Source organism: Orycteropus afer, unplaced genomic scaffold (assembly GCF_000298275.1).
Source record: "Orycteropus afer afer isolate SDZICR_OR568_19922 unplaced genomic scaffold, OryAfe1.0 scaffold00197, whole genome shotgun sequence".
Classification (NCBI taxonomy): domain Eukaryota; kingdom Metazoa; phylum Chordata; class Mammalia; order Tubulidentata; family Orycteropodidae; genus Orycteropus; species Orycteropus afer.
Genome location: NW_006921784.1, coordinates 5100551 through 5123047, shown reverse-complemented (window position 1 = coordinate 5123047; position 22497 = coordinate 5100551). Strand labels below are relative to the sequence as shown.

The 22497-nt window shown below is 51.3% G+C and overlaps 1 protein-coding gene across 1 annotated transcript in view; it reads left to right on the top strand.

The window, feature by feature from the left end:
* Positions 1–22497, top strand: part of AP1B1 (adaptor related protein complex 1 subunit beta 1) — a 39204-nt gene that overhangs the window by 5816 nt on the left and 10891 nt on the right. The window contains exons 3-14 of the mRNA XM_007947995.1: positions 899–1034; positions 1831–2076; positions 3108–3298; positions 5691–5912; positions 8697–8817; positions 9253–9348; positions 11041–11156; positions 11485–11650; positions 19354–19452; positions 19965–20224; positions 21226–21427; positions 22247–22267. Of these exons, the coding sequence (XP_007946186.1) occupies positions 899–1034; positions 1831–2076; positions 3108–3298; positions 5691–5912; positions 8697–8817; positions 9253–9348; positions 11041–11156; positions 11485–11650; positions 19354–19452; positions 19965–20224; positions 21226–21427; positions 22247–22267 (1876 nt within the window). The remainder of the gene's footprint in view (positions 1–898; positions 1035–1830; positions 2077–3107; positions 3299–5690; positions 5913–8696; positions 8818–9252; positions 9349–11040; positions 11157–11484; positions 11651–19353; positions 19453–19964; positions 20225–21225; positions 21428–22246; positions 22268–22497) is intronic.

Here is a 22497-nt window from a genome sequence, read left to right as displayed (position 1 = left end):
CCTGCCCATAAAAGCCCAAGAATGAAGAGGTGAGGTGATACTTCCAGAGACAGAAGCTAAATCTGTACCCACATTGCACACCATGGCAGGGCCTGTGCGTAGGACCACTGGGTGCATGCTGGGAAGGGCTCTGCCAGTGTAACAGGCATGGACACAGGCTCCTCAGGTGGGTTATAGCCACAGAGTTCTCTTGTGTGATATGGGGCTGATCCCTGGCTTCTCAGGGCTGTTGAATGAAATCAAGTATGTAAAGCCCCTTGCGCGAAGCCTGGCCTGTAACGTGTGCACCACACATGCTGGTGCTGGGTCTGAGCACGTGCCGGCCCTGGCGGTGAAAACCGCACAGACCCATCCCTGCTTCTCGCCATACCCTCCAGAACCAGCCGCCCGGTGTAAGGGGCCATGTGAAACACCAGGAGGAGAAAATAATCTTTTTCATTTGCTCAGCACCTCCCAGACATCAGGACAGACAACCTGAGTTGTCTGATTTTATTGTCACAAGGGCCTGTAAATCGGGTTTTTGTGACATCCTCCTTACAGATGAACGAACTAATTTGGGGTGAAGGAATTTTCCCATCATACAGATAGCAGGAGGCAGGGCTGGGCTTGAGCTGGGTCTGATGGGCTCCAGAGCTCATGTTTGAACCCTGTGATGGAAAGGACAAAGGAATGTGTTTGGGTTTAGACTCACCTCTTTGGAATTTCATTTCTAGCAGGAGGTATTTGTGGTAACAGAGTGTAGCTGATGCCCTGCTGTTTACTAAGCAGTCCTAGTATCTCTTTTTCCTTCCCTCTTACCCACTGCTCCCCCCTTCCACAAAATGAGCTTCCTGAAGAATCTCCCTCTCGCTTCATCAGCCTGCCCTCACCCTCTGCTGATGCCCCTTGGCCCTTTCAGTGCCCTCTTCCCCGACGTGGTGAACTGTATGCAGACGGACAACCTGGAGCTGAAGAAGCTGGTGTACCTGTACTTGATGAACTACGCCAAGAGTCAGCCCGACATGGCCATTATGGCCGTCAACACCTTTGTGAAGGTCAGGGCGATTTGGGTGGGAGGGGGCACAGGGTGCTCACCGCTCCACCTTTCCCCTGTCTCCTGGGGTGGGGCAGCTGTGGCCCTTGGAGGAAGCGTTCAGGCTCCCTTCCAGGCCCTTAGACCGCCTACCCAGCCCACTCAGCCGAGGGCCCTTTCCTACAGTGATGTGCCCCACTCTCTCCAAAGAACCAAGTGCTCAGTGCATTCCATGTGAGGTCGCACCAAGCCTCCAGTATCCCCTCACACCTCTGGGGGTGGACTGCTGCCCTTCCTCCTTTGTGTTGCCCTTGTAGACTCTGCTCCTTTCTACATGTCTCTGCTCCAGACTGAGGAGCAGGTGGGGACTTGACTCATTAGCTGTGCTTGCCTTTAGAACCCCAGCTCCACCATCCTGCTGATGCTCAGAGGTGGGGAAGTAAGGGCTTCTGTGGCCCAGTGGGAAGATTGCAGGTGGTGCTAGGTGGATGTGGGTTTGAGTGATGGCTCCAGTCTGTGAATTTGAACCCGCTCCCAGCCTTCCTCATCAGCACAGCAGAGCCAGTGTGGTGTGTGTGCCGTGAGGGTTAAAGGAGAGGATAGACAAAGCCCCCGCACAGTATCTGGCGTATGCTAGGTAACCGTTAACATGGCATTTACTTTTCATACCATTGCTGCGCTTGACGGGAGATTCCATAGCAGCTGTCTGATGTTGCTCAGCCCGAATGAGCTCAGAACTCCTAATGTGAGCAGGCCAGGGAGAATCTGAAGCCACACATGGCTCATCCTGCCCTCAACCAATAGCTGGTCCTCCTCAGGACTGTGAGGACCCCAATCCTCTGATCCGAGCCCTGGCTGTGCGGACCATGGGCTGCATCCGCGTTGACAAGATCACAGAATACCTGTGCGAGCCCCTCCGGAAATGCCTGAAGGATGAGGATCCCTACGTGCGCAAGACGGCAGCTGTGTGCGTGGCCAAGCTTCACGATATTAACGCCCAGCTGGTGGAGGACCAGGGCTTCCTGGACACCCTGAAAGACCTCATCTCTGACTCGAACCCCATGGTAAGCCCCCACCACGCCCATCGTGCCACCTCTGCCACGTCCTGAGTTGCTCTGGGAGAGGTTGTCTTGACCTTCTGCCAAGCAGTTCTCCAGTTCTGGAAACGAGGGCCATGCTGGGTGGGTTCACGGTGCTCCTGACCTGCAGTGGAATGAGCTAGACCTGGACTCCCGTCTCTGCCGTCCCTAACTTCCTGCCTGGCCTTTCAGAGCCCCCGTTTCTCCATCGGGAAGGTGGGTCTCATTCTGCGTAGCGGGGAGGATTGCTGGGAGGCCTGTGAAGGTAAAGGGCCCTGCTGCCCTGGCCCACAGCCCCAGCAGGTGTGCAGTCGAGTCTAGTGCCTCCTCTTGGCCCTTCCAGCCTCGGGCATGATCACTGTCTTCTCACCGAGATCACTGGCTATGAATGGGAGGCCCTTTTCCCTCTGCCCACGTCTTGCAGGGCTGTAAAGGTTCACTCTGGAAGTAGCATAGCCTAGAAGACAGGGCCCTGGGATGTGGCGGAGTGGGTGTCCCAGTATCCTCACACACACAGTACTGGCAGCCTTTTGAAGGCCATGTGACAGGGCCTGTTAAAAATGAAATGCACAAGCCCCTCAACCTGGCCGTTCCCGCTCTACCCTACAGATACTCTGATCCCACACAGGCAGGAGTGGCCAGAACAGGGATGGGCATTGTAACACTTTGTCGTGGGGAAAAGTGGAAACTGTGGAACACATGCAAAAACTGACATTCTCATGAAAGCGAGTTGAGGGCCCCGAGCATCACCTGGCAGGCCTCTGCCCTCCATTCACTTCCCGCTTGTTTTTCTTAAATGGTAGCACGGTTACTTCAATCCCAACTTACAGAGGAGTCAGTAGGGTGAGTGCTAGGATCGGGTCTCGGGGCTGCTCCAGCCCCTGTCCGTTGGTCATCTTCCCTGCAGGATATGTACCTTCTGGCTGGCCAGCATTAGTCGGGGAGGGGAGTGAATAGCCCCGCCCCCCCACCTACATGCAGTACCCCGGCCTCCGCCCCTCCCACCCTCTCGCCAGGTGGTCGCAAATGCCGTGGCTGCCCTCTCAGAGATTGCCGAGTCTCACCCCAGCAGCAACTTGCTCGACTTGAACCCACAATCCATTAACAAGCTGCTGACCGCCCTGAACGAGTGCACCGAGTGGGGCCAGATCTTCATCCTGGACTGCCTGGCCAACTACATGCCCAAGGACGACCGCGAGGCCCAGAGGTGAGCAGGTGGCCCCTGGCTCACCAGCCCAGCACGGCCTGGTCCTTAGCACCCGAACAGTGAGTGGGCTTCCGGCCTCCGGTGGGCCCTTCCAGGCCTTTCTGCACAAACCATCCTCAGACACATCTCATGCTGCTGCTGCTTCTGTGTTTTTTGTTTTTTGTTTTAATTGTGCTTTGGGTGCAAATTTACAAAGCAGATTTGTTTTACATTGAACAGTTCATGCACGTTTGATTTCAATCCCTGATTACAATCCGGGACCATAAAAACTCTCCTGCCTCTCCTGCCTCTCCTCCCCCTCCTCCCCGTGACCACCTCCTCCCTGTGCCCTTCTTGTCTGTGCATTCCTCTCTGTCCAGCTTTCCCTCTATGTGAATGCTGCCCCTCTGATGTCTCATGGCTGACTGATCTAAGGGTGCATCTCCCTGGGGTAGGTGTTCTCCTTGTAGGTCTTTCTAGACCTGTAGCTTCTTGGCTTTCCAGAGCCATGCTGTCAGTAGCATGCACTCTGCTTTGGGCAGTCAGCTTACTGCTCACTGTAGGCACTTACAGAAGCCATGGCTTCTGGAGCTGACAGAGAGGAGTCCCTAGGCACCTCAGCCTGAGTAAAGTTTGATAGTATCAAAGCCACCACTTATTGACTTCTCACTGAGAAGTCAACCTGCTGAGAATTTTTCATGCATTAGTTAATCCTTAAAGCCACTTTGTGAACGAGGTCCTGTCATCATTTTTACCTTTTACAGAGGAGGGCAGTCCCGCTTGGAGACATGGAGGGTCACCAGCTGGGATTCAACTGACTGTGGATCTTAACCAACCAGCCTGCCAGTTTTCAACACTCCAGCAGTAGCAGGGGGAGGAGTTGACATTTATAGTGCATTTCCTACATGCCAGGCACTGTACTGAGTGCTTTATTTTATTTACTTTCGTCATTGTGACCCCATGTGTCACAGAGGAAAATGCCATAAGATTTTCTTTCTTTCTTTTTTATTTTATTTTTGCTGCTGAGAATATGCACAACAGAACATACACCATATCAGCAGATTCTACGTGTGACCAATTCATTGACATCGGTGACATTCTCTGAGTCGTGCAACCATTCTCACACTCCTTTTCCAAGCTGTTCTTCCTCCACTGACATACACTCACTGCCTCCCTAAGCTTCCTATCTTAACCTTTCAAGTTGCTGTGGTAAATATGATCCCATACAGATAGTTCTTAAAAGAGCGTAGTCCTCAAGGCAAGCATTTTTTACTAGGTAAGCTAAACTCATGTTTGCTTTTAAGAAGACTTCTGGGGATGTTTTTGGGTTAAATTTTAAAGATTGTCTTGAGGCGGTAGTTTCATGTGTTCATCCAACCCTCTTGGCTACAGAAAATCTGGAATCCTTGAAACTTTGAAATCCTGTTCTGCATTTTCCCCCTTTTGAATAGGATTCTTATATAGAATTTTTTATCAAAATGTGCAGCAGTGGTAGCTGGGCACCATCCACTTCTTATGGCACAGGAGGCAGTTGTTCATGGAGGCAATTAGCCACACATTCTATAGCCTCCTCTTCTTCCTGACTCTCCTTCCTCTGTTGCTCCAGGTGAGCAGAGACCAATGCTTGTGCCTGGGATGTCCGCTTTGTGCTAGGTACTTGTTTTGGTTCTCTAGTGCTGCTTTAACAGAAAATACCTGAAAGTGGGTAGTTTGAACAAATAGAGATTTATTCTGTTACAGTTTAGGAGGCTAGAAGTCCAAGTTCAAAGTACTAGTTCTGGGTGAAGCCCCTCAGCCTTGGGCTTCAGCTCTGCCTCTTGCTCCCAGGCCACTGGAACTGGAGGCATTGCTTAACTCAGGCAGCTGCTGGCTGCTGAGGCTGACAAACCCAAGGTCGAGAAGTAAAATGGCACAGTCCGAAGATTAGCAGAGAACATGGCAGGGCACTGAGATGAAGACTCAGCCACATGCTGTTCTGAGTGTACCAAGAAGCTCAGAGACCTTTCTCAAAGCTGTCTCCTTGTATCCTGGAAGCAGACCACATCCCTAAGGCAGCTACTCAGCTGCTCCGGTAGATTCCACCATGGAGTTGGTTACCAGTTTCACTACGGGGAATACTGCATCCAGCTGCCCAGCCACTCAAAACCAGGCCCATCAAGTTGACCCGCAGTTTAACCACCACGGTGCTGTACACACATCATCTCATTTAAGCCTTCAGCACCCTTCTGAAGCAGGCAGTATCCTCTCCATTTTACATATGAGGCTCAGATAGCTGTCACTTGCCTGGGGTCAGTTAGCAGCAGAACCAGGATCTAGAACTTCTTCCTGCAGGAGACGTGATATGTTGATAACTAAAAGCAGGATGTTTTCCTCTGTTTGTCTGTCCTGTTTGCCCCATTGGAATGGACCCCAGCATCTGTGAGCGGGTCACCCCCAGACTGTCCCACGCCAACTCTGCTGTGGTGCTGTCTGCCGTGAAGGTACTAATGAAGTTCATGGAGATGTTGTCCAAGGACCTGGACTACTACGGCACGCTGCTCAAGAAGCTGGCCCCGCCCCTGGTCACACTGCTGTCGGCCGAGCCGGAGCTACAGTACGTGGCCTTGCGCAACATCAACCTCATCGTGCAGAAAAGGTAACGGGGCTCCCGCACACACCTGCAGCGTGCGCTCTGGGGACAGCCTCCTACAGAACAGTGGCTGCTGAAGGGGACTAACCTGTCCCTAGTCAGGATGTCTTGAAGAGGAGCCTAATCCCTCAGTTTTCAGCTAGGGACAGTTTGGGACATTCGGCAATATCAAGAGACACCTTTGGTTGTCACAGCTTAGGGGGAGGAGGGGCTGCTGGTGGCCGGTGCATAGAGGCCAGGGATGCTACTCAGCATTCTGCAATGCACAGGACATCCCTCACCCCAAGGCAATGTTTGGCCCAAAATGTCAGTAGTACAAAAAAACACCTCATTGCCATTTAGTTGGATTCAACTCATAGCCATAGCGAGCCCTCCTTGGGTTTCCAAGGCAGTATCTCTACAGAGGTAGATTGCCCAGTCTTCCTTCTGAGGAGCGGCTGGTGGGTTTGAACCGCTAGCCTTCTGGTTAGCAGTCAAATGCCTTAGGCACTATGCCACCAGAGTTCCTAGAAACCTGAGTTCCTAGAAACCTAATTCCTAGGCTTAACCTAACCAGGCAATAGGCTAGGTAAAGGCTGGAGTCAAGGTTCTTGACCACAGACAGGTGATGGCTTCCAAGGCTGCTGAAATGGTGTATAAAATTCGGTTTGTAGGTGTTTTCTGGGGACAGAGTCCGTAGCTGCAGTTCCCTGAGGTTCAGGACTCCAAGATGGTGAAGAACCCTTAGACTTTGCACCCGCCTCAGGCCTGGGGGAGAGGGGTGGATCCAAGTCCCCTGGAGTGTTGTACATCTCCTTCCCCTCATCCCTGTGAGGAGTGCAGCAGCAAGCCGCTGTTCCGAGGGGATGGGCCTGATGGGGAAGAGGGGAGATGAGCCGCTGTTCCGAGGGGATGGGGAAGAGGGGAGATGCAGACAGAAGAGTGGAGCAGCACTGGTTCCGAGGGGCCCAGAGCAGGACAACTTTGGAACAGCCACCTCCTTTCCTCCACAGCAGTAAGGGAGCCCTGCATCTCTGGTGTGGAATTGGGCTCCTGCATTCTGTCCCAACCTATACATACGGTCGGTTCAGTAACTAACTAGTGAGCACTTGTACCTTACAGCAAGCCCTGTGGCTGGGAGCAGGGATACGTGAGAACAGGATCCTGTCCTAGTCATTCTCTTGGAAGACAGCGCACGCTCCTGGCTATTGTAGTACACTCTTTGGGGCCTAGAGATTCCACAGGGACGTTTAGGAGTATATATGGGAAAGCTTCCTGAATGCCTAACTAATGGGATTATGATGAGGATTCGTAATTGCAGTGTAGGGGGATGTGGTAAGCTGTGGTGACTTAAAGATCCAGATCAGGGTGAAAGCTTTCTATGCTGTTTTTGGCATAGCAGATCTCGTAGTAAGTTGTCCATGTCTCCGAGGCACTCCTGATCCTATCCTGACTTACAGTCAGGCTGCCTTGGCCAAGACTTGATTGCAGAAATGCCATCTTCTGTTGCACAGCTTGGGTTCTTGCCTCCCCCAAAGGACACACCAAAGACTCCTGGCTTTTCCAGGACCTTCCCACCATGGGCACAGTAGCACTGTGCCAGGGTACCTCCTTTCTCTCTGCTGTGTCTTGTCTCTTCCCTACCATGAATCTCCATTCCTTCTCCTTCCTCCTGTCTCTTCTGGAAAGGGCATAGAAACAGGAATCAGGGTGTGGTGACTCATTGTTCTCTTTCTTATTAGCATCAGCTGTGTGACATTATGCAAACCTCTCAACCTCTCTGAGGTCTCCTCATCCAAGGAGAAAGGGCTGGTGGTACCACTTGTGCCTTTGAGGCAGGAACAATGGCAGTGGTAGTGCCTGGGTAGCAAGCACCTTCTCTGAGCCAGGCATCATGCTCATGCTGAATTCTTTGTACCTAACTCTCACAGTATTCCTATTATGTAGGGGTTTGTGCCTAGGGTCCCCAAGGACCCCCCACCTTCAGAGATTTGCTGGAAGGCTCGTGGATTCAGCATATAGCTGTACTTACAGCTAAGATCTGTTGTAACAAGGAAGGATACACAGGTGAATCACGAAGGAAAAGACATAGGCACAGTCTGGAAGGATCTATGCACAGGCACCCTGTGCTCAGCCCTCCAATAGAGGTCACACTGAGCACTCTGCCCTCAGCAGCAAAGTGCAGCAACACGTGCCATGTTTCTACCCAGGGAAGCCCATTTGAGACTCGGTGCCCAAAGGTTTTAGGGGTACCGATCATATAGGCGTTCTCTGCCTGGCATGCACCAAAATTCCAGACTCCCAGCAGGAAAGCAGGTGTTTCAGCATAAGCCATGTTGATTACACAGACAGTATCTGAGCACAGTTCCTCACTCCTATCAGTTAGGGAACTGTGGGAACAGCTCCCCAGATCCAGGCCTTTCTAAGGATAGAAGGTTCTTTCCTGCGTAGTGTCATTCCCACTTCACGGGCATGGAGACAGAGGCCTGAGGTCACAGCAGAGATTGGAACTGAGACCTGCCTGATTGCCGAGCCTGTGCCCCTGGTGCTGGCTGCCTCTCGAATGTGCACAGCCTCTTTTTGCACTCCTTCCTTTCTTGTGATGCGGTCGGGGACACAGTGGCCACGCGGAACCGAGCTCAGAGAGGTCAGTGGGCCCTCAGGAGTGTGCAGCTCTGACCGTGACTCTGCCTTCATGATGTCAAGCTCCACCCCAGGCCCCAGCAGGAGTGTCCCAGCAGATGTGAAGGGGTTTTCCCACAGGCTTATGCCTTGCTTCTTGCTCTCCGGGCGACCCCGCCCCACCACTAGGCCTGAGATCCTGAAACACGAGATGAAGGTCTTCTTTGTGAAGTACAATGACCCCATCTACGTGAAGCTGGAGAAGCTGGACATCATGATCCGCCTGGCCTCCCAGGCCAACATCGCCCAGGTCAGCAGTGTGGGGGGGGCACAGATCTGGTGTCAGGTTCACCAGTGGTGAGCCATCATCTCTGGGCACTGTTAATGGCTTCTTCTCATGCAGAGTGCCAGCACAGGGCACAGCCTGTAAGCACTCAGCAAATGGTAGCTGATATTTTGTTGCCGAACAATTTCTTCTCCCTATTATCAATCACCTGCATCCATCCATTTGAAAAGTGGTAGTTAGATTGATGTGTCGGCTAGAGCAACTGAAGAAAGGGTGTTCTGGCCCTACCAACTGCTTCCAGGCACCCGGCAGCCCTCTCCCTCCCCTTGGGCCTTGCACTTCAATCACAGGCCACAGCCCATCCTGCTAGGAGTCTGTGCGTACCCACTGCCCAGGCAAGTTGTAAACGGTTGCCCTGCCAAACCCCATCCATCCCCTTCTTCTCTTTTCGGGCCCCAGGTGTTGGCAGAGCTGAAGGAGTATGCAACAGAAGTAGATGTGGACTTTGTACGGAAGGCTGTGCGAGCCATTGGCCGGTGCGCCATCAAGGTGGAGGTGAGGCCCTGGGGCTCTGCCTCAGCTGGAGGAGGGAGGGACAGAGCTGAAACCAGGAGACCAGCTGATTCTAGCAGAATCTTTCATCTGCCTGCGTCCAGGAGGGCCTGAGGGTCGCCCCTGAGGCCCCCGTTTTCCAGATCTGGTTGGACCCCTTCTTGCTCTGTAATCTCTGTTAGGCCTTCCAGTTGCTGTGGATTGAGGTAGTCCATCATCATCATGGGCTCTCCTGTACCATTAGCTGAGATGATGGGGCAGCCGCATGCAAGTGGCGGTCCCGGCAGACCTACCTTCCACTTCTTGGGGCTTTCTGGCAATAGCTGCCTGGTGAATGTTTGGCATGTGTCATGAGTCAGCTGACCATGTGCCCCTTTTCTCCAAGTTCCCTTAGGTTACTCCAAACCCATGTCCCAGCATTTTATCCCCTCCTGTTCTCTACCTGTGGGGAGGTTCCTTAACCCCTGAGCCAGACTTTCCTTTACCCAGTCCACTGGTGGCTAGGGGACCCTGGGACAGCTGGTCACCCCAGGCCCATGAGATGTTTCCCTTTGCCATCTGTCATGGCATCAGGACATTAGTGCAGTGTGCTGAATTGAGGGAGAAGAGGGCTGGCCCCAAGCAGAGACATTCTCAGTGTTTTTGATCACGAGAAACTATTTTTCTTGTTGTTGGTAATTTTTTTTATGACCTGTTCAATTTCTTCTTTTGTTATGGGTCTGTTCAAAATTTCCACTTCAGTCTGTGTTTGTCTAGGGAAGTAGTATGTTTCTAGAAATCTGTCCATTTCTTGTAGATTTTCAAATTGGTTGGGGTATGGTTCTTCATATAGTATCTAATGTTATCCTTTTTATTTCAGTTGGTTCTGTTGTGCCATCACCCAGTTCTTTTCTTATTGGTGTTATCTGTATTCTCTCTCTTTTTTCCTTCGTTAAGTTTGCCAGTGGTTTGTCAATTTTATAAAAAACCAACTTGATTTTTTTCTATTGTCTTTCTATTTTCTGTTTCATAAATAAATGAATGAAATGTGCTCTTACCTTTATTATTTCTTTTATTCTGGTGACTGCAGGATTTTTTTTGCTGCTCTTTTTCTAATTGTTGGAGATGTTGGGTTAAGGTGTTGATTTTGGCTTTTTCTTCTTTTTTGATGTGTGCATTTATTGCTATAAATTGGCTTCTGATCACTGCTTTTGCTGTGTCCCAAAGCTTTTGGTATGTTGTGTTTCCATTCTCGTTTGATTCGAGGAATTTTTTAATTTCAATTTTATTGCTCCTGTTACCTAGTTGTTTTTAAGGAGGGTGTTGTTCAGTTTCCAAGAGCCTATTTTTTGAAGCAGGGAAGAGTGAGCGGAGTCAGGCTTCCGGAACATAGACCCTCTGCCCTCAGGGCTCTGCAGAGGATGCCTGAAAAGGCTCGGCCTGGAGCAGCCACAGACTTCCCCACTCTCAGAAGCCCCGCCTCTGACCTTCTCCTTAGCCTCGTTCCGTCTCCCTGTGTCCCTGGGATCCCAGGCCCATCATTTCGTACCTGTTCTCCTACCTGTTACCTGAGGAACATGTTCTCTGTTCTGTGATGAGGAAGGTGGGCCAAGAGTGATTTTGAGCCCTTGGCCAAGACGTGCTCGTTAGAACTCCTATTGGAAATGGGGAGCAGAGGCCTTGCCCACACCCTCTTTGCCTCTGCTCTCCACACAGCAATCAGCGGAGCGCTGTGTAAGCACACTGCTTGATCTCATCCAGACCAAGGTCAACTACGTGGTCCAGGAAGCCATCGTGGTCATCAAAGACATCTTCCGCAAGTACCCCAACAAGTGTGTGCCCTGTCCCCTCATGAGGAAGATCTGCCAGTGCTTGGGGACAGGAATGGGGGGGGACCTCTTCCCTCCTCCTTACTTCTCTGCCACAAACAGCATTTCCAAAAGAAAAACACCTCTTGGTTTGTTTTATTTCCCCTAAGTTGCTGCTCTGCTCCCTAGGGCAAAATAAGAACCAAAGTTGATAGCTGACATTCACATGCCCTTGACTCATCACCCTCCGGGGTCTTGGGAGAGCCAGCTGCCTCTCCGGGCTCCTGCTGGGCCTTCCTGGGGTTGCCTGGCTCCTGCAGTGCTCTGGGCCAGCTGTGCCCTGGTCTCCCAGGTACGAGAGCGTGATTGCCACATTGTGCGAGAACCTAGACTCCCTGGATGAGCCTGAGGCCCGGGCTGCCATGATCTGGATTGTGGGCGAGTACGCAGAGCGCATCGACAACGCCGATGAACTACTGGAAAGCTTCCTCGAGGGCTTCCATGATGAGAGCACCCAGGTGAGCTGGAGCATGGGGTCCTCCCAGCCAGAGTGTGGGTCTGACGGGCGGCTTGGCACTGCCACAGCTGTCCTGCCGTTAGCCGGCGGGCCTCAGAGTCCTGCCCTCCTCATGCACAGACCGTGTGGACAGAGAAGTGGCACACGGGAGGATGGTCTGCAGTGGTGCTCAGAGGACAAACTGGGCGATCTGCTTCTGAAAGGGCCAGCCTTGAAAACCTCATGGAGCGGTTCTGCTCTGCACACATGGGGTCACCTGGGTCAGAATCCACTCGAAGGCAGCAACAGCAACAACAGAGATCATACCAGTCAGATGTTTCTGGTCTTGTTTTAATTTTCTGTTTATCTTTCAGTAGGGCGTGCGTTGACTCGATTTGCAGTTTTAAAGATAGAAAAAGATTCCTCCCTCTCACAGATTTCCCCAGCCACCCACCACCCACCCCTCCCTGGGGATACTTCCAGAAACAGTTTAGGAATACAGCAGCAAACACACACACATACGTACCTATCTGTGTGTGTGTCTGTGTCTACACAGATAAATACATGTATATACAGACACATATATAGATTTCCCTTTCATTTATTTTTAAGCACTACTAGTAGCATACTATACAAATTCAAATTGTCCATCATCTTGCCTTTTTCACTTAAAAATGTGAAGGTCATCCCATTATTAGTTTATGAGAAGCCTCCTTCCTGTTTGATAACTGCATAGGGTTCTATGGAGCAGAGGTCTCATGCTGCATTTAACCAGTCTCCCTTGATGGATACTGAAGTGTACAGTCTTGCTCTTTTAAACGTTTTACAATGAATAACCTTGTGTACCACACGTGTGCAAGTATATCTGGCGGGGAGATTCTCAGAAGTGGAACACCTGGGGAAGGAGCATGCACAGTTGAGAATTTGATAGCAGTTGTCCGATTTCCCTTGGTGTGGAGGTTGTACCAGCCATCTCTGAGTGGCGCAGACAGTTAAGCACCCATCCACTAGCTGAACAGTCAGCGGTTAGAACCCACCCAGAGGCCTCAGACGACAGGTTTGATGAGCTTCTTTTGAGGCGTTGCAGCCTTCAAAACCCTGTGGAGCAGTTCTACTCTGCACACGTGGGAGCGCCGTGAGTCAGAATCCACTCAACAACATCATCATCTGTCCCAAGTATGTGAGACCACGCATGTCCTCACTACTCACCAACCTGGAACATCACAGAGCATGCAATCAAGATGCATTGATAATTACTGGTGATTGGAATATGAAAATTAGAAGCAAAGAAGTTAGAAATGTAGTTAGAAAATATGGCCTTGGTGATGGAAACAATGCTGGAGGTGGCATGATAGAATTTTGCAAGACCAGGGACTTACTCATTGCAAATTTGAATTTTCAACAACGTAAACTGGTGATATACACATGCACCTTGCCAGATAGAATACACGGGCATCAAATCAGCTACATCTGTGGGAAGAGATAAGGAGAAGCTTAGTGTCATCAGTAAGGACAAGGCCAGGGCCGACTGCACAACAGACCATCAATGGCTCATAATGCAAGTTCAAGTTGAAGCTGAAGAAAATGAGAGCCAAATGACCTTGAGGACCAGGTTTGCTGGTCTGATAGAGCCTGATGGAACCACTGAGATATGGCCCCTAGCTGCCCTTAAGGTCTGGAATTGAATGCACTCCTGTGGCTTCCAGCCAAACAAAAGATGGGCATATTAGGTGAACATTTACATTAGGTAGATACACTCCTTGGAGAGATCAATCATGGGAGAATAGAAGGGCTATGTTTGCACAGGGAGACAGCTCAGGGGACAGGAGTGCATGGAGGGAAGGACACAGGGAAGAGGTAACTATGGGGAGGAAGTGGGAGGGGAGCTGTTGCATTGTGGTAAATTGTGGTCAGTGTCATGAGACAAAGTATATGTGAACTGCTGTATGGAAAATGAATTTGCTCTGTGAACTTTCACCCAAATCACAATTAAAAAAAAAAAAAGTATGACCTTGCGTATATCCCACCTGAATTTAGAGACCATCTCAGGAATAGATTTGGTGCATTGAACACTAATGAATGAAGACCGGACAAGTTGTGGGGTACATCAAGGACAGTATACATGAAGAGAGCAAAAGGTCGTTAAAAAAGACAGGAAAGAAAGAAAAGAAGAAAATGAATGTCAGAAGAGACTCTGAAACTTCTCTTTTGAATGTAGAGTAGCTAAAGTGAATGGAAGAAACGATGAAACAAGAGCTGAACAGAAGATTTTAAAGGGCAGCTTGAGAAGACAGTGTAAACTATTAAAATGAAATGTGCAAAAACCTAGAGTTGGAAGACCAAAAGGGTGGGTTATGTTCAGCATTTCTCAAGCTGAAAAAAAAAAAAATCAAGGCTTGAATTGCAATATTGAAGGATTTTATGGGCAAGATACTGAACAATGCAAGCCACATCAAGGGAAGGCGGAAGGAGTACAGAGTCACTGTGTCAAAAAGAATTGGTCAGCATTCAGCCATTTCAGGAAGTGGCACGTGATCAAGAATTGATGGTATTCAAGGAAGAAGTCCAAGCTGCACTGAAGGCGTTGGTGAAAAACAAGGTTCCGGGAATTGACAGAATGCTAATTGAGATGTTTCAACAAATGGATGCAACACTGGAAGCATTCACTTGTCTTTTACAAGAAATTTGAAAGACAGCTACCTGGCCAACTATTTGTGCCCATTCCAAAAAAGGATGATCGAACAGAAGGCAGAAATTATCTAAGAATATCATTCGTTAAAACCCACGTAAAGTAAAATTTTACTGAAGATAATTAAAAAACAGTTGCCAGCAGTACACCGACAGGGAACAGCCAAAAATTAAAGCCGGATTCAGATGAGGACATGGAATGAGGGATATTGTTGCTGGTGTTAGACAACTCTTTGCTGAAAGCAAAGAATACCAGAAAGATGTTTACTTATGTTTTATTGATGATGCAAAGGTATTCGACTGTGTGGATCTTAACAAATTATTGGTAACATTGCAAAGAATGGGAATTACAGAACACTTAATTGTGTTCGTGCAAAACCTGTACATAACTCAAGAGGCAGTCATTTGAACAGAACAAGTGGACACTGCATGGTTTAAAATCAGGAGAGGTGTGCGTCAGGGTTGTAGCATTTCACTGTACTTACTCAGTCTGTATGCTGAACACATAATCCGAGAAGCTGGACTACATATAAGAAGAGCACGGCATCAGGATTATAGGAAAACTCACCAACAACCTGTGATAATGCAGATGAGCAGCTGGCACAGCCTTGCTTGGTGAAAGTGAAGAAGACTTGAAGCATTTACTGATGAAGATCACAGACTACAGCCTTCACTGTGGATTACACCTCAACAGAAATAAAAGTCCTCACAACAGGACCAATAAGCAACATCATGACAAGTACAGAATAGACTGAAGTCGGGGCTTTCATTAGATCTGCAGTCAGTGCCCATGGAAGCAGCAATCAAGAAGTCAAACAACATACTGCATTGGGCAAATGCGTGTAAAAGGAGCTCTGGTAGCACAATGCCTAAGGCATTTATTTGACTGCTAACCAGAAGGTTGGCAGTTCTAACCCACCAGTCACTCCTCGGAAGGAAGACTGAGCAATCTGCTTTCATAAAGATTTACTGCCTTAGAAACCTGGTTGCTGTGAGTCAGAATTGACTCAAAGGCACTGGGTTTGGTTTTGGTTTGATAACGCACGTGAAAGCTGGAAAATGAGTAAGGAAGACTGAAGAAGAGTGGATGCGTTTGCATTATGTTGTTGGCAAAGGATATTGGATATACCACGGACTATATTATATAAGAACAAACAAAGCTGTTGGAAGAAGTATAGCCAGAATGCTCCTTAGAAGCAAGGATAGTAGACTTCATCTCACATACTTTGGACACATTATAAGGTAGGACTAGGCCCTGGAGAAGGACATCATGCTTGGTAAAGTAGAGGATCAGTGAAAAAAGGAAGACCCTGAACAAGGTGGATTGACACAGTGGCCGCCGCAGCGGGCTCCAATGGTGAGGACAGCACAGGACAAGGCACTGTTGCATTCTGTTGTACATAGGGTCGCTGTGAGTCAGAGCCAACTGAATGGCACCTAACAACCACAACAACAGCCTAACGGATAGCAGGGGTACCACAGAATAGTTTTATTTCATTTCGTCATGAGTGAGGTTGAACATCATTTCGTTTGTATTTGTTTTTCTGTGAACTGAGAACTATCTGTTCAAGAACAGGGGCCTCTAAAAAGTCTGTATGTATACACAGATGTCTCAGCTGCCATTTGGTTCAGTGAAACTAGTGAGTGAGAGCCTGGGCTTTGGAATCTGAGCTTCCAGAGTTCAGACCCCTCTGGTGCCACTTCCTGGCTCTGTGGCTTTAAGCTAATTTCTTTACCTCTCTGAGCCTCAGTTCCTTCTGTTGTGAAATAAGGTGGGGCAGACCCTCATCCTGTTGCTGTGAGGTTCAGTGGGGTGCTTTGTGCTCTGTCCTTAGCACATGCCCAGCCCATAATGACTGATTCCTGTTAGTGGCAACCTAGGGAACGCCCTCCTTCCAGCACTCCTGGGTGAGGGTACATGGATGGTGACATCAGGACTGTCTCTGTCCCTAGGGTGGCTTCTGTCCCAGTCTCCCACAAGTGGGGTTATGAGGGGTCAGCAGTTCCAGGCTCCATCCTCACAGCTTAGCAACTTCTGTGGAAAGAGAGCTTTTTCTCTCAATAGTTCCAGCCGAAGTCCCAGGTCCTAGCTGCATGACCTTTGAGCCAGCCACTGTGGCTCTGACCCCCGTCTCCATGGATTGAAGGGACAGAGAGAAGAGCAAGCCTCTGAAGGAAGGGCAGTGTTTCTGCTCCCAGAAGATGGGATAGATGCTTGATGGGCAAAAACAACAGATGCCCATTACAAATAATAGTGATCAGTCCCACCAGCACTCCCCTGCCACCTGTCAGGTCCAGCTGCCAGCCCGCCACCGTGCTCACTACACTGTCACCGCCAGCCTCCTCTCATCCTTGAGCAGCAGAGCTTGGCCCGTGTTGCCCCTAGTTGGGTCCTGCCTAAAGGACGGCCTGGATGGGGACGTTTCTGCCACATGGGAGAGTGGCTCTTCTGCTTTCCCTCAGCTAAGCCTGCGGAAGAGCCAGCTGGAGAAGTCGGGCACGGGCAGCTGAGAGGGCAGCATAGGTAGGAAAGGGCCAGGGCTTCCAAAGTTTGAATCCAGGCTCCTTCTCCAATTCAGGGGTGACCTCAAGCGTGTTCCCTGAACTCACCAAGCCATTTCCTCATCTGGAGGACCGGGTTATTGCCAAGATTGCTGGATGATGTTAGGGGAGATTGTTTTAATTAAATGGTCTGTTTCCTTTGCCTCTGTGGTTCACAAAACATTTCAAAACTCTTACAAGAATACTTGTTTGATACTTTTGGGAATGTACTTTAGATTTCGAACCTCCTCCTCCTAGACCCATCAGCCTCTTTAGCAATGGACAGAGGGCTCAGAAGGTCTTGGCCAGATGGTGCATTAGCCCAGTCTGCCTCTCGCCTCTGTTTTGCTGTCCCATCTGGTCTGGGTGACAGGGACTGCACATCATTGCAGGATGCCTGTCCCCAAACATATAGGCTCACAGGCCATTGACATGTGGGGCAGGGGAAGCTGAGCAGGGAGCCGAGTGGGTCCCTGGGCTTATGGCCAGAGCGCCAGAGGGCAGCAGACGCTGCATGTGATGGGCCATGCGGCACAGCAGCCCTGAAGGTTTGAATGATTGCAGGCAGCCAGCAGACCTGGGCTGGGGAGAACTCAATAGAGTACCTGTGTGATGACAACAGTGGAGATGATGAGGGTGGCAGCAATGGCAGCTGTCATAGTTGGCAAAATGCTCAGTAGATTCTTTACATTGCTTATCTCCAGCACTCTTCCCATAAACCCTGTGAAGTACTGTTGTCATACCCATCTTACAGCTGAGACTCAGAGAAACAAAATGACTTACCCAGGGTCACTCAGCTGGGAAGTGATAGACCTAGAGTTAAACTGAGGTGTGAACTGACTCCCGCTCCATGTGAGCCACCATGAAGTGCCATTCTCAAAGTTCATAAAGACCCCCTGAAATAGACCACACCTCTTCCTTCAGACACAGGTAAATGGCCGTCAGCCAAGGGCTAGAGTCAGGTCTACTCACAGCTCCTGGACTGCTGACAGCCAGCCCACTGCTCCAAGAATTCTGGATCACTTAATCCCAGAAACAGATCACACCTCCATTCTGCCTCCCGCTCTCAGCCTACCCTGCGTACCAGTGTAATTAAGCCATCAATTTTGCTAAGTGTCCCCTTGCTAGACAGGCTCCAGGAGAAGCTGAACATGTTACCACTCTGCCCTCCTGCCACAGACCCACCTGTCCCACCTGCCCGTGCCACAGCTCGTGGGCTCATGGCACTGTCCTGGTCAGGAGTGTCAGGCTACCCTCATGTCCCAGGGCTGGCGAAAATGAGACTGTGACTAAGGAAGGACTAAAAATCCAAACCCACTGCCATCAAGTCAGCTCCAACTCACAGCAACCCCTATTGGGTTTCTAAGGCGGTAAACCTTTATGGAAGTAGAATGCCCCATCTTCCTTCTGCAGAGTGGCTGGTGGGTATGAACCACCAACCTTCTAGTTAGCCTTAGGCCCTGTACCACCAGAGCTCCTTAAGGTAGGACTGTACGCAGAGAATTCTTAGTACATAAATAGGTTTTCAGTCAGCAAGTGTTTATTGAGGTTCTGTTATGCATGAATCGGGCACCAGATTGAGCAGTACCTACAAGAGTGAGTAAGACAGACACCATTCATGCCCTCTTGGAGCTCACTGCCACAGGACAGCCCACAGCTAGAAAACCTTTTCAGTACCAGTGACCTGCCCCTATGGAAGGGATGGGGAGGCAGCAGAAGCTGGGCGGGGCTGCCGTCGGTGTGAGATCTGTAGGGTCAGGAAACGTGGACCCTTCTGAGGGCAGCAGAAGCTGGGCGGGACTGCCGTCAGTGTGAGATCAGGAAACGTGGGCTGTCCTGTGGCAGTGAGCTCCAAGAGGAAACGTGGACCCATCTGAGGGCAGCAGAAGGACTGCTCCGGTGCAGGCAGCAGACTGGGTGAGAGGCAAGGCCGCACAGGGTCATGCTGGAACGGTTCTGACCACCTAGAGCCTCTCGTTCCATTCCTCCTTTTGGTGGACGGCCCCTTAGGAAGCATACCAGCCACACGTGTTGCCTTTTTAAAACTGTGAACTGCTTAAGGCACTATGGGACCCAGAGCTCTAAGGATCCTCCCTGACAAGTTTCTGGGATCCCAGGGCTGGGCAGTCTGAGCCCCTCCCTAAGCCCATGCCCCCAATAATCCCAACACCTAGGGAGGCTGCTCTTCGCTGCGAGGGCTTTGCAGGTCCTTTGTCTTCCTCACAGGGGCTCTGGCGGTGCAGCGCCTAACGCGTCTGACTGCTAACCAGGAGGTTGGTGGTCCAAACCCTCCAGCCGCTCCAGGGAAGGAAGACGGGGCAGTCTACTTCTGTAAAAGTTTGCCACCTTGGAGACCCAGTAGGGGTCACTATGAGTTGGATTCAATTTGGTGGCAGTGGGTTTGGTTTGGTTCTGTCTTCCTCAAAGCCCACGTTTAGTTTCCTCCCACATGAAGCTCACGCTCCTTCCTCTTCTTCACCCTCTGCCTCCTTGAAGGTCCAGCTGCAACTCTTGACAGCCATTGTGAAACTCTTTCTGAAGAAGCCCACGGAGACCCAGGAGCTCGTGCAGCAAGTCCTCAGTCTGGCCACTCAGGTGGGTGTCCAGCGTCCAGCAGGGGGCGCTTTGGCCCCAGGAACCAGACCTTGGTGTGAAGCCCAAGACTGGCACCTCTGGGAGTTGTACTCCAGAGGAATCCAGTTCACGGAGCTCAGAGTCAGGCTAGGACGTCCCAAACACAGATCACAGTGGAGCGGGTCAAGTGGTGAAGCTGTGACCGTGTAAACAGAGGAGGGTGAGGTCTTCCAGTCAGGGCTGCATGGAGGGGGGACAGGTCTGCAGAGAGTGGAAAGGGTTTGGATCGGGGTGGGAAGGACAGACCATAGAAGAGAGTCTGGCAAGCGGAGACAGGAGTGGCCGTGGCCTGCTCGAGGCAGGAACTAGAGTGGAGACCCGTTGGGGGATGAGCTCAGGGGCCGGGGACATAGCCTTTTAAGTGGTTTAGAGACAGTGTCACAGGAGTGCTCAGGCACTGCTGTCGTTGACCAGCCCTGTGGTCGTGCCTGGGTCATGGTTGAGTTCCAAGGGCTTCTCTTCACCCCCATAAGGACTCTGATAACCCAGATCTGCGGGACCGTGGCTACATCTACTGGCGCTTGCTCTCCACCGACCCAGTGGCTGCCAAGGAGGTGGTGCTGGCCGAGAAGCCGCTCATCTCGGAAGAGACGGACCTCATCGAGCCCACACTGCTGGACGAGCTCATCTGCTACATCGGCACGCTGGCCTCTGTCTACCACAAGCCACCCAGCGCCTTTGTGGAGGGAGGCCGGGGCGTCGTGCACAAGAGCCTACCACCCCGCACCGCCTCGTGAGTGACAGCCCTCAGTTCTGTAGCGCTGGCGCTCAGGCCTGGTGTGAGGTCCCCTGACGAGGCCTGAGGCTGAGGAAATTATGTGTCTACTTTTACTGAATGTTTTTTGAAAAAACAAACTCACTGCCATGGAGTCGGATCCAACGCATAGTGACCCCTCCTTGGGTTTCTGAGGCAGTATCACTACAGAAGTAGATTGGCCAACCTTCCTTCTGAGGAGTGGCTGGTGGGTTTGAACCTCCATCTTTCTGGTTAGCAGTCAGATGCCTTAGGCACTACGCCGCCAGAGCTCCCTATTGAGTGCTTACTACATGATGGGGGAAAGAAAAACTCACTGCCATCAAGTCGATTCTGACTCATAGAGACCCCCTTTGGGTTTCTGAGGTGGTAAATCTTACAGAAGTAGAATGCCCAGTCTTCCTTCCATGGCATGGCTGGTGGGTTTGAACCACCAACCTTCTGGTTAGTAGTCAAATGCCTTAGGCACTATGCCACCAGAGCTCCTTACTATATATGCTAGGCATTTACTGTGACCTCATTGAATCCTTAAAACAGCTCTGAGAGGAATGTTCCCACGTAACAGACAGAACAGGCATAGAGAGCTTAAGTGGCTGGCCCAGCCTCCCACGGCTAGAGGTGGACAGAGCTGGGGCTCAGGCCCAATTCTGTCTAATTCCAGAGACCACATTACTCTCACCTTTTTCCTTGGCTGCTCTCCAGTGGCTGGTGTGGCCTGGTTGCCCAGTTCTCCAGGGACTAGCATCCAGTCCTCTTTGGGATGGGCTGACTGGTGGGGACACAGGCCTTCCCTTCACTTACTCCCTTGAACTTGTACTCATGGAGTGCCTGAAAGATGGATCAAATGTGGCAAGAGGGAGTGAGGAGGGAGAAGGGCTGTGTAGACAGCCCCGTCTTAGGACAGAGAGGGTGGCGGTGCCTGTCCTGGTGGAGGATCCCCCTCTCACCGACTGACCCTGTCCCTCCTGTGTCCCCGGCAGGAGCGAGAGCACAGAGAGCCCTGAGGCGGCCCCCACCGGAGCCCCCTCTGCTGAGCAGCCAGACGTCATCCCCCCTCAGGGCGACCTTCTGGGAGACCTCCTCAACCTGGACCTTGGCCCCCCGGTGAGCGGCCCGCCCCTGGCCACCTCCTCAGTGCAGATGGGAGCAGTGGACCTTCTTGGCGGAGGCCTCGACAGCTTGGTACGTCCTGGGGCCCCCGCTCTGGGTGATGTTGTTAATGATGATCTTCCAAGGAGCCCTCAGTGAACGCCCCCTGTGCAAGGCACCTGCCACATGCCTTAGGTTACACTGAGGTTGTGCTTAGCACCTGCCTGCAAAGGTGAGCATGGGGGACCCTGTTTAGATTAAGCACCTTTGCCTCCGTGGTAGCACAGGTGGTGAGTGGCCTAGACAGCATTCAGGCCCCTCTGTCTGACTGCCGAGTACCAAGGAACTAAGGAAGTATAGGGCCAGTCCTTGTCCTGCCTCTAATGCTACGCTGTGAGGCCTGGGACCTTTCTGGCCTTGGGAGACCCAGGCTGGGTCCCTCACCCTCACCCTCTGCACCAGGCTGATGGGCCGGGCTGTTGAGAGAGGCCACATGAGGTCAGGGACAGAGCATCTCTCCTCCCCGATGGGAATGGAAGTGGGTGAGCCTGGCCCATTGTCTCCTCACATAGCTGGTCGGGCCAGGTGGAGGGGCTCTGAGCCCCTGTCCTTGGCCATGCCCGGCTCAGTGCCCCAGGGCTGCAGCACAGGAAGGGGTCTGATGACCAAGTTCTGCCAAGGAAGGGGTGTGAGGGGGCAGGATGTGGCCATGGGGGTAGCCCTTCACAGAGACGGCATCTGGGCCTCTGTGGGCCCTGGCACGACCTTGTACCAAGCTCATGTTGGATGGAGCAGCGGTTGACTAATCTTTCCCTCTTTTCCCTTTCTCTCTCTTGTCTCTCTGATCTTCCCTGGCTTTTCTCTCTGCATGTGGCTGCCTGTCCTCTTCACCCTGCCTGCTTCTGCTTGGAGATGGGGGATGAGTCGGAAGGGGTACGGTTCAACCCTTTTGTATCATCAGGCTTCTTCCCTGCGCCTCCTGGGGGCATTGGCCCAGCCTGGAAAGGGACAGATGACAGCCTAGCAGGTCTTCCTGCTGAGCCCGGGCCCCCCATCCTCGGTGTCCTGGTCACCTCTGCTTCACTGCCTGGCATCCAGCTGCCATGAGCCCCTGTGTCCTTGCCCCCCATGACAAGATGCTTATCCTCCTGAGATCACTGGCC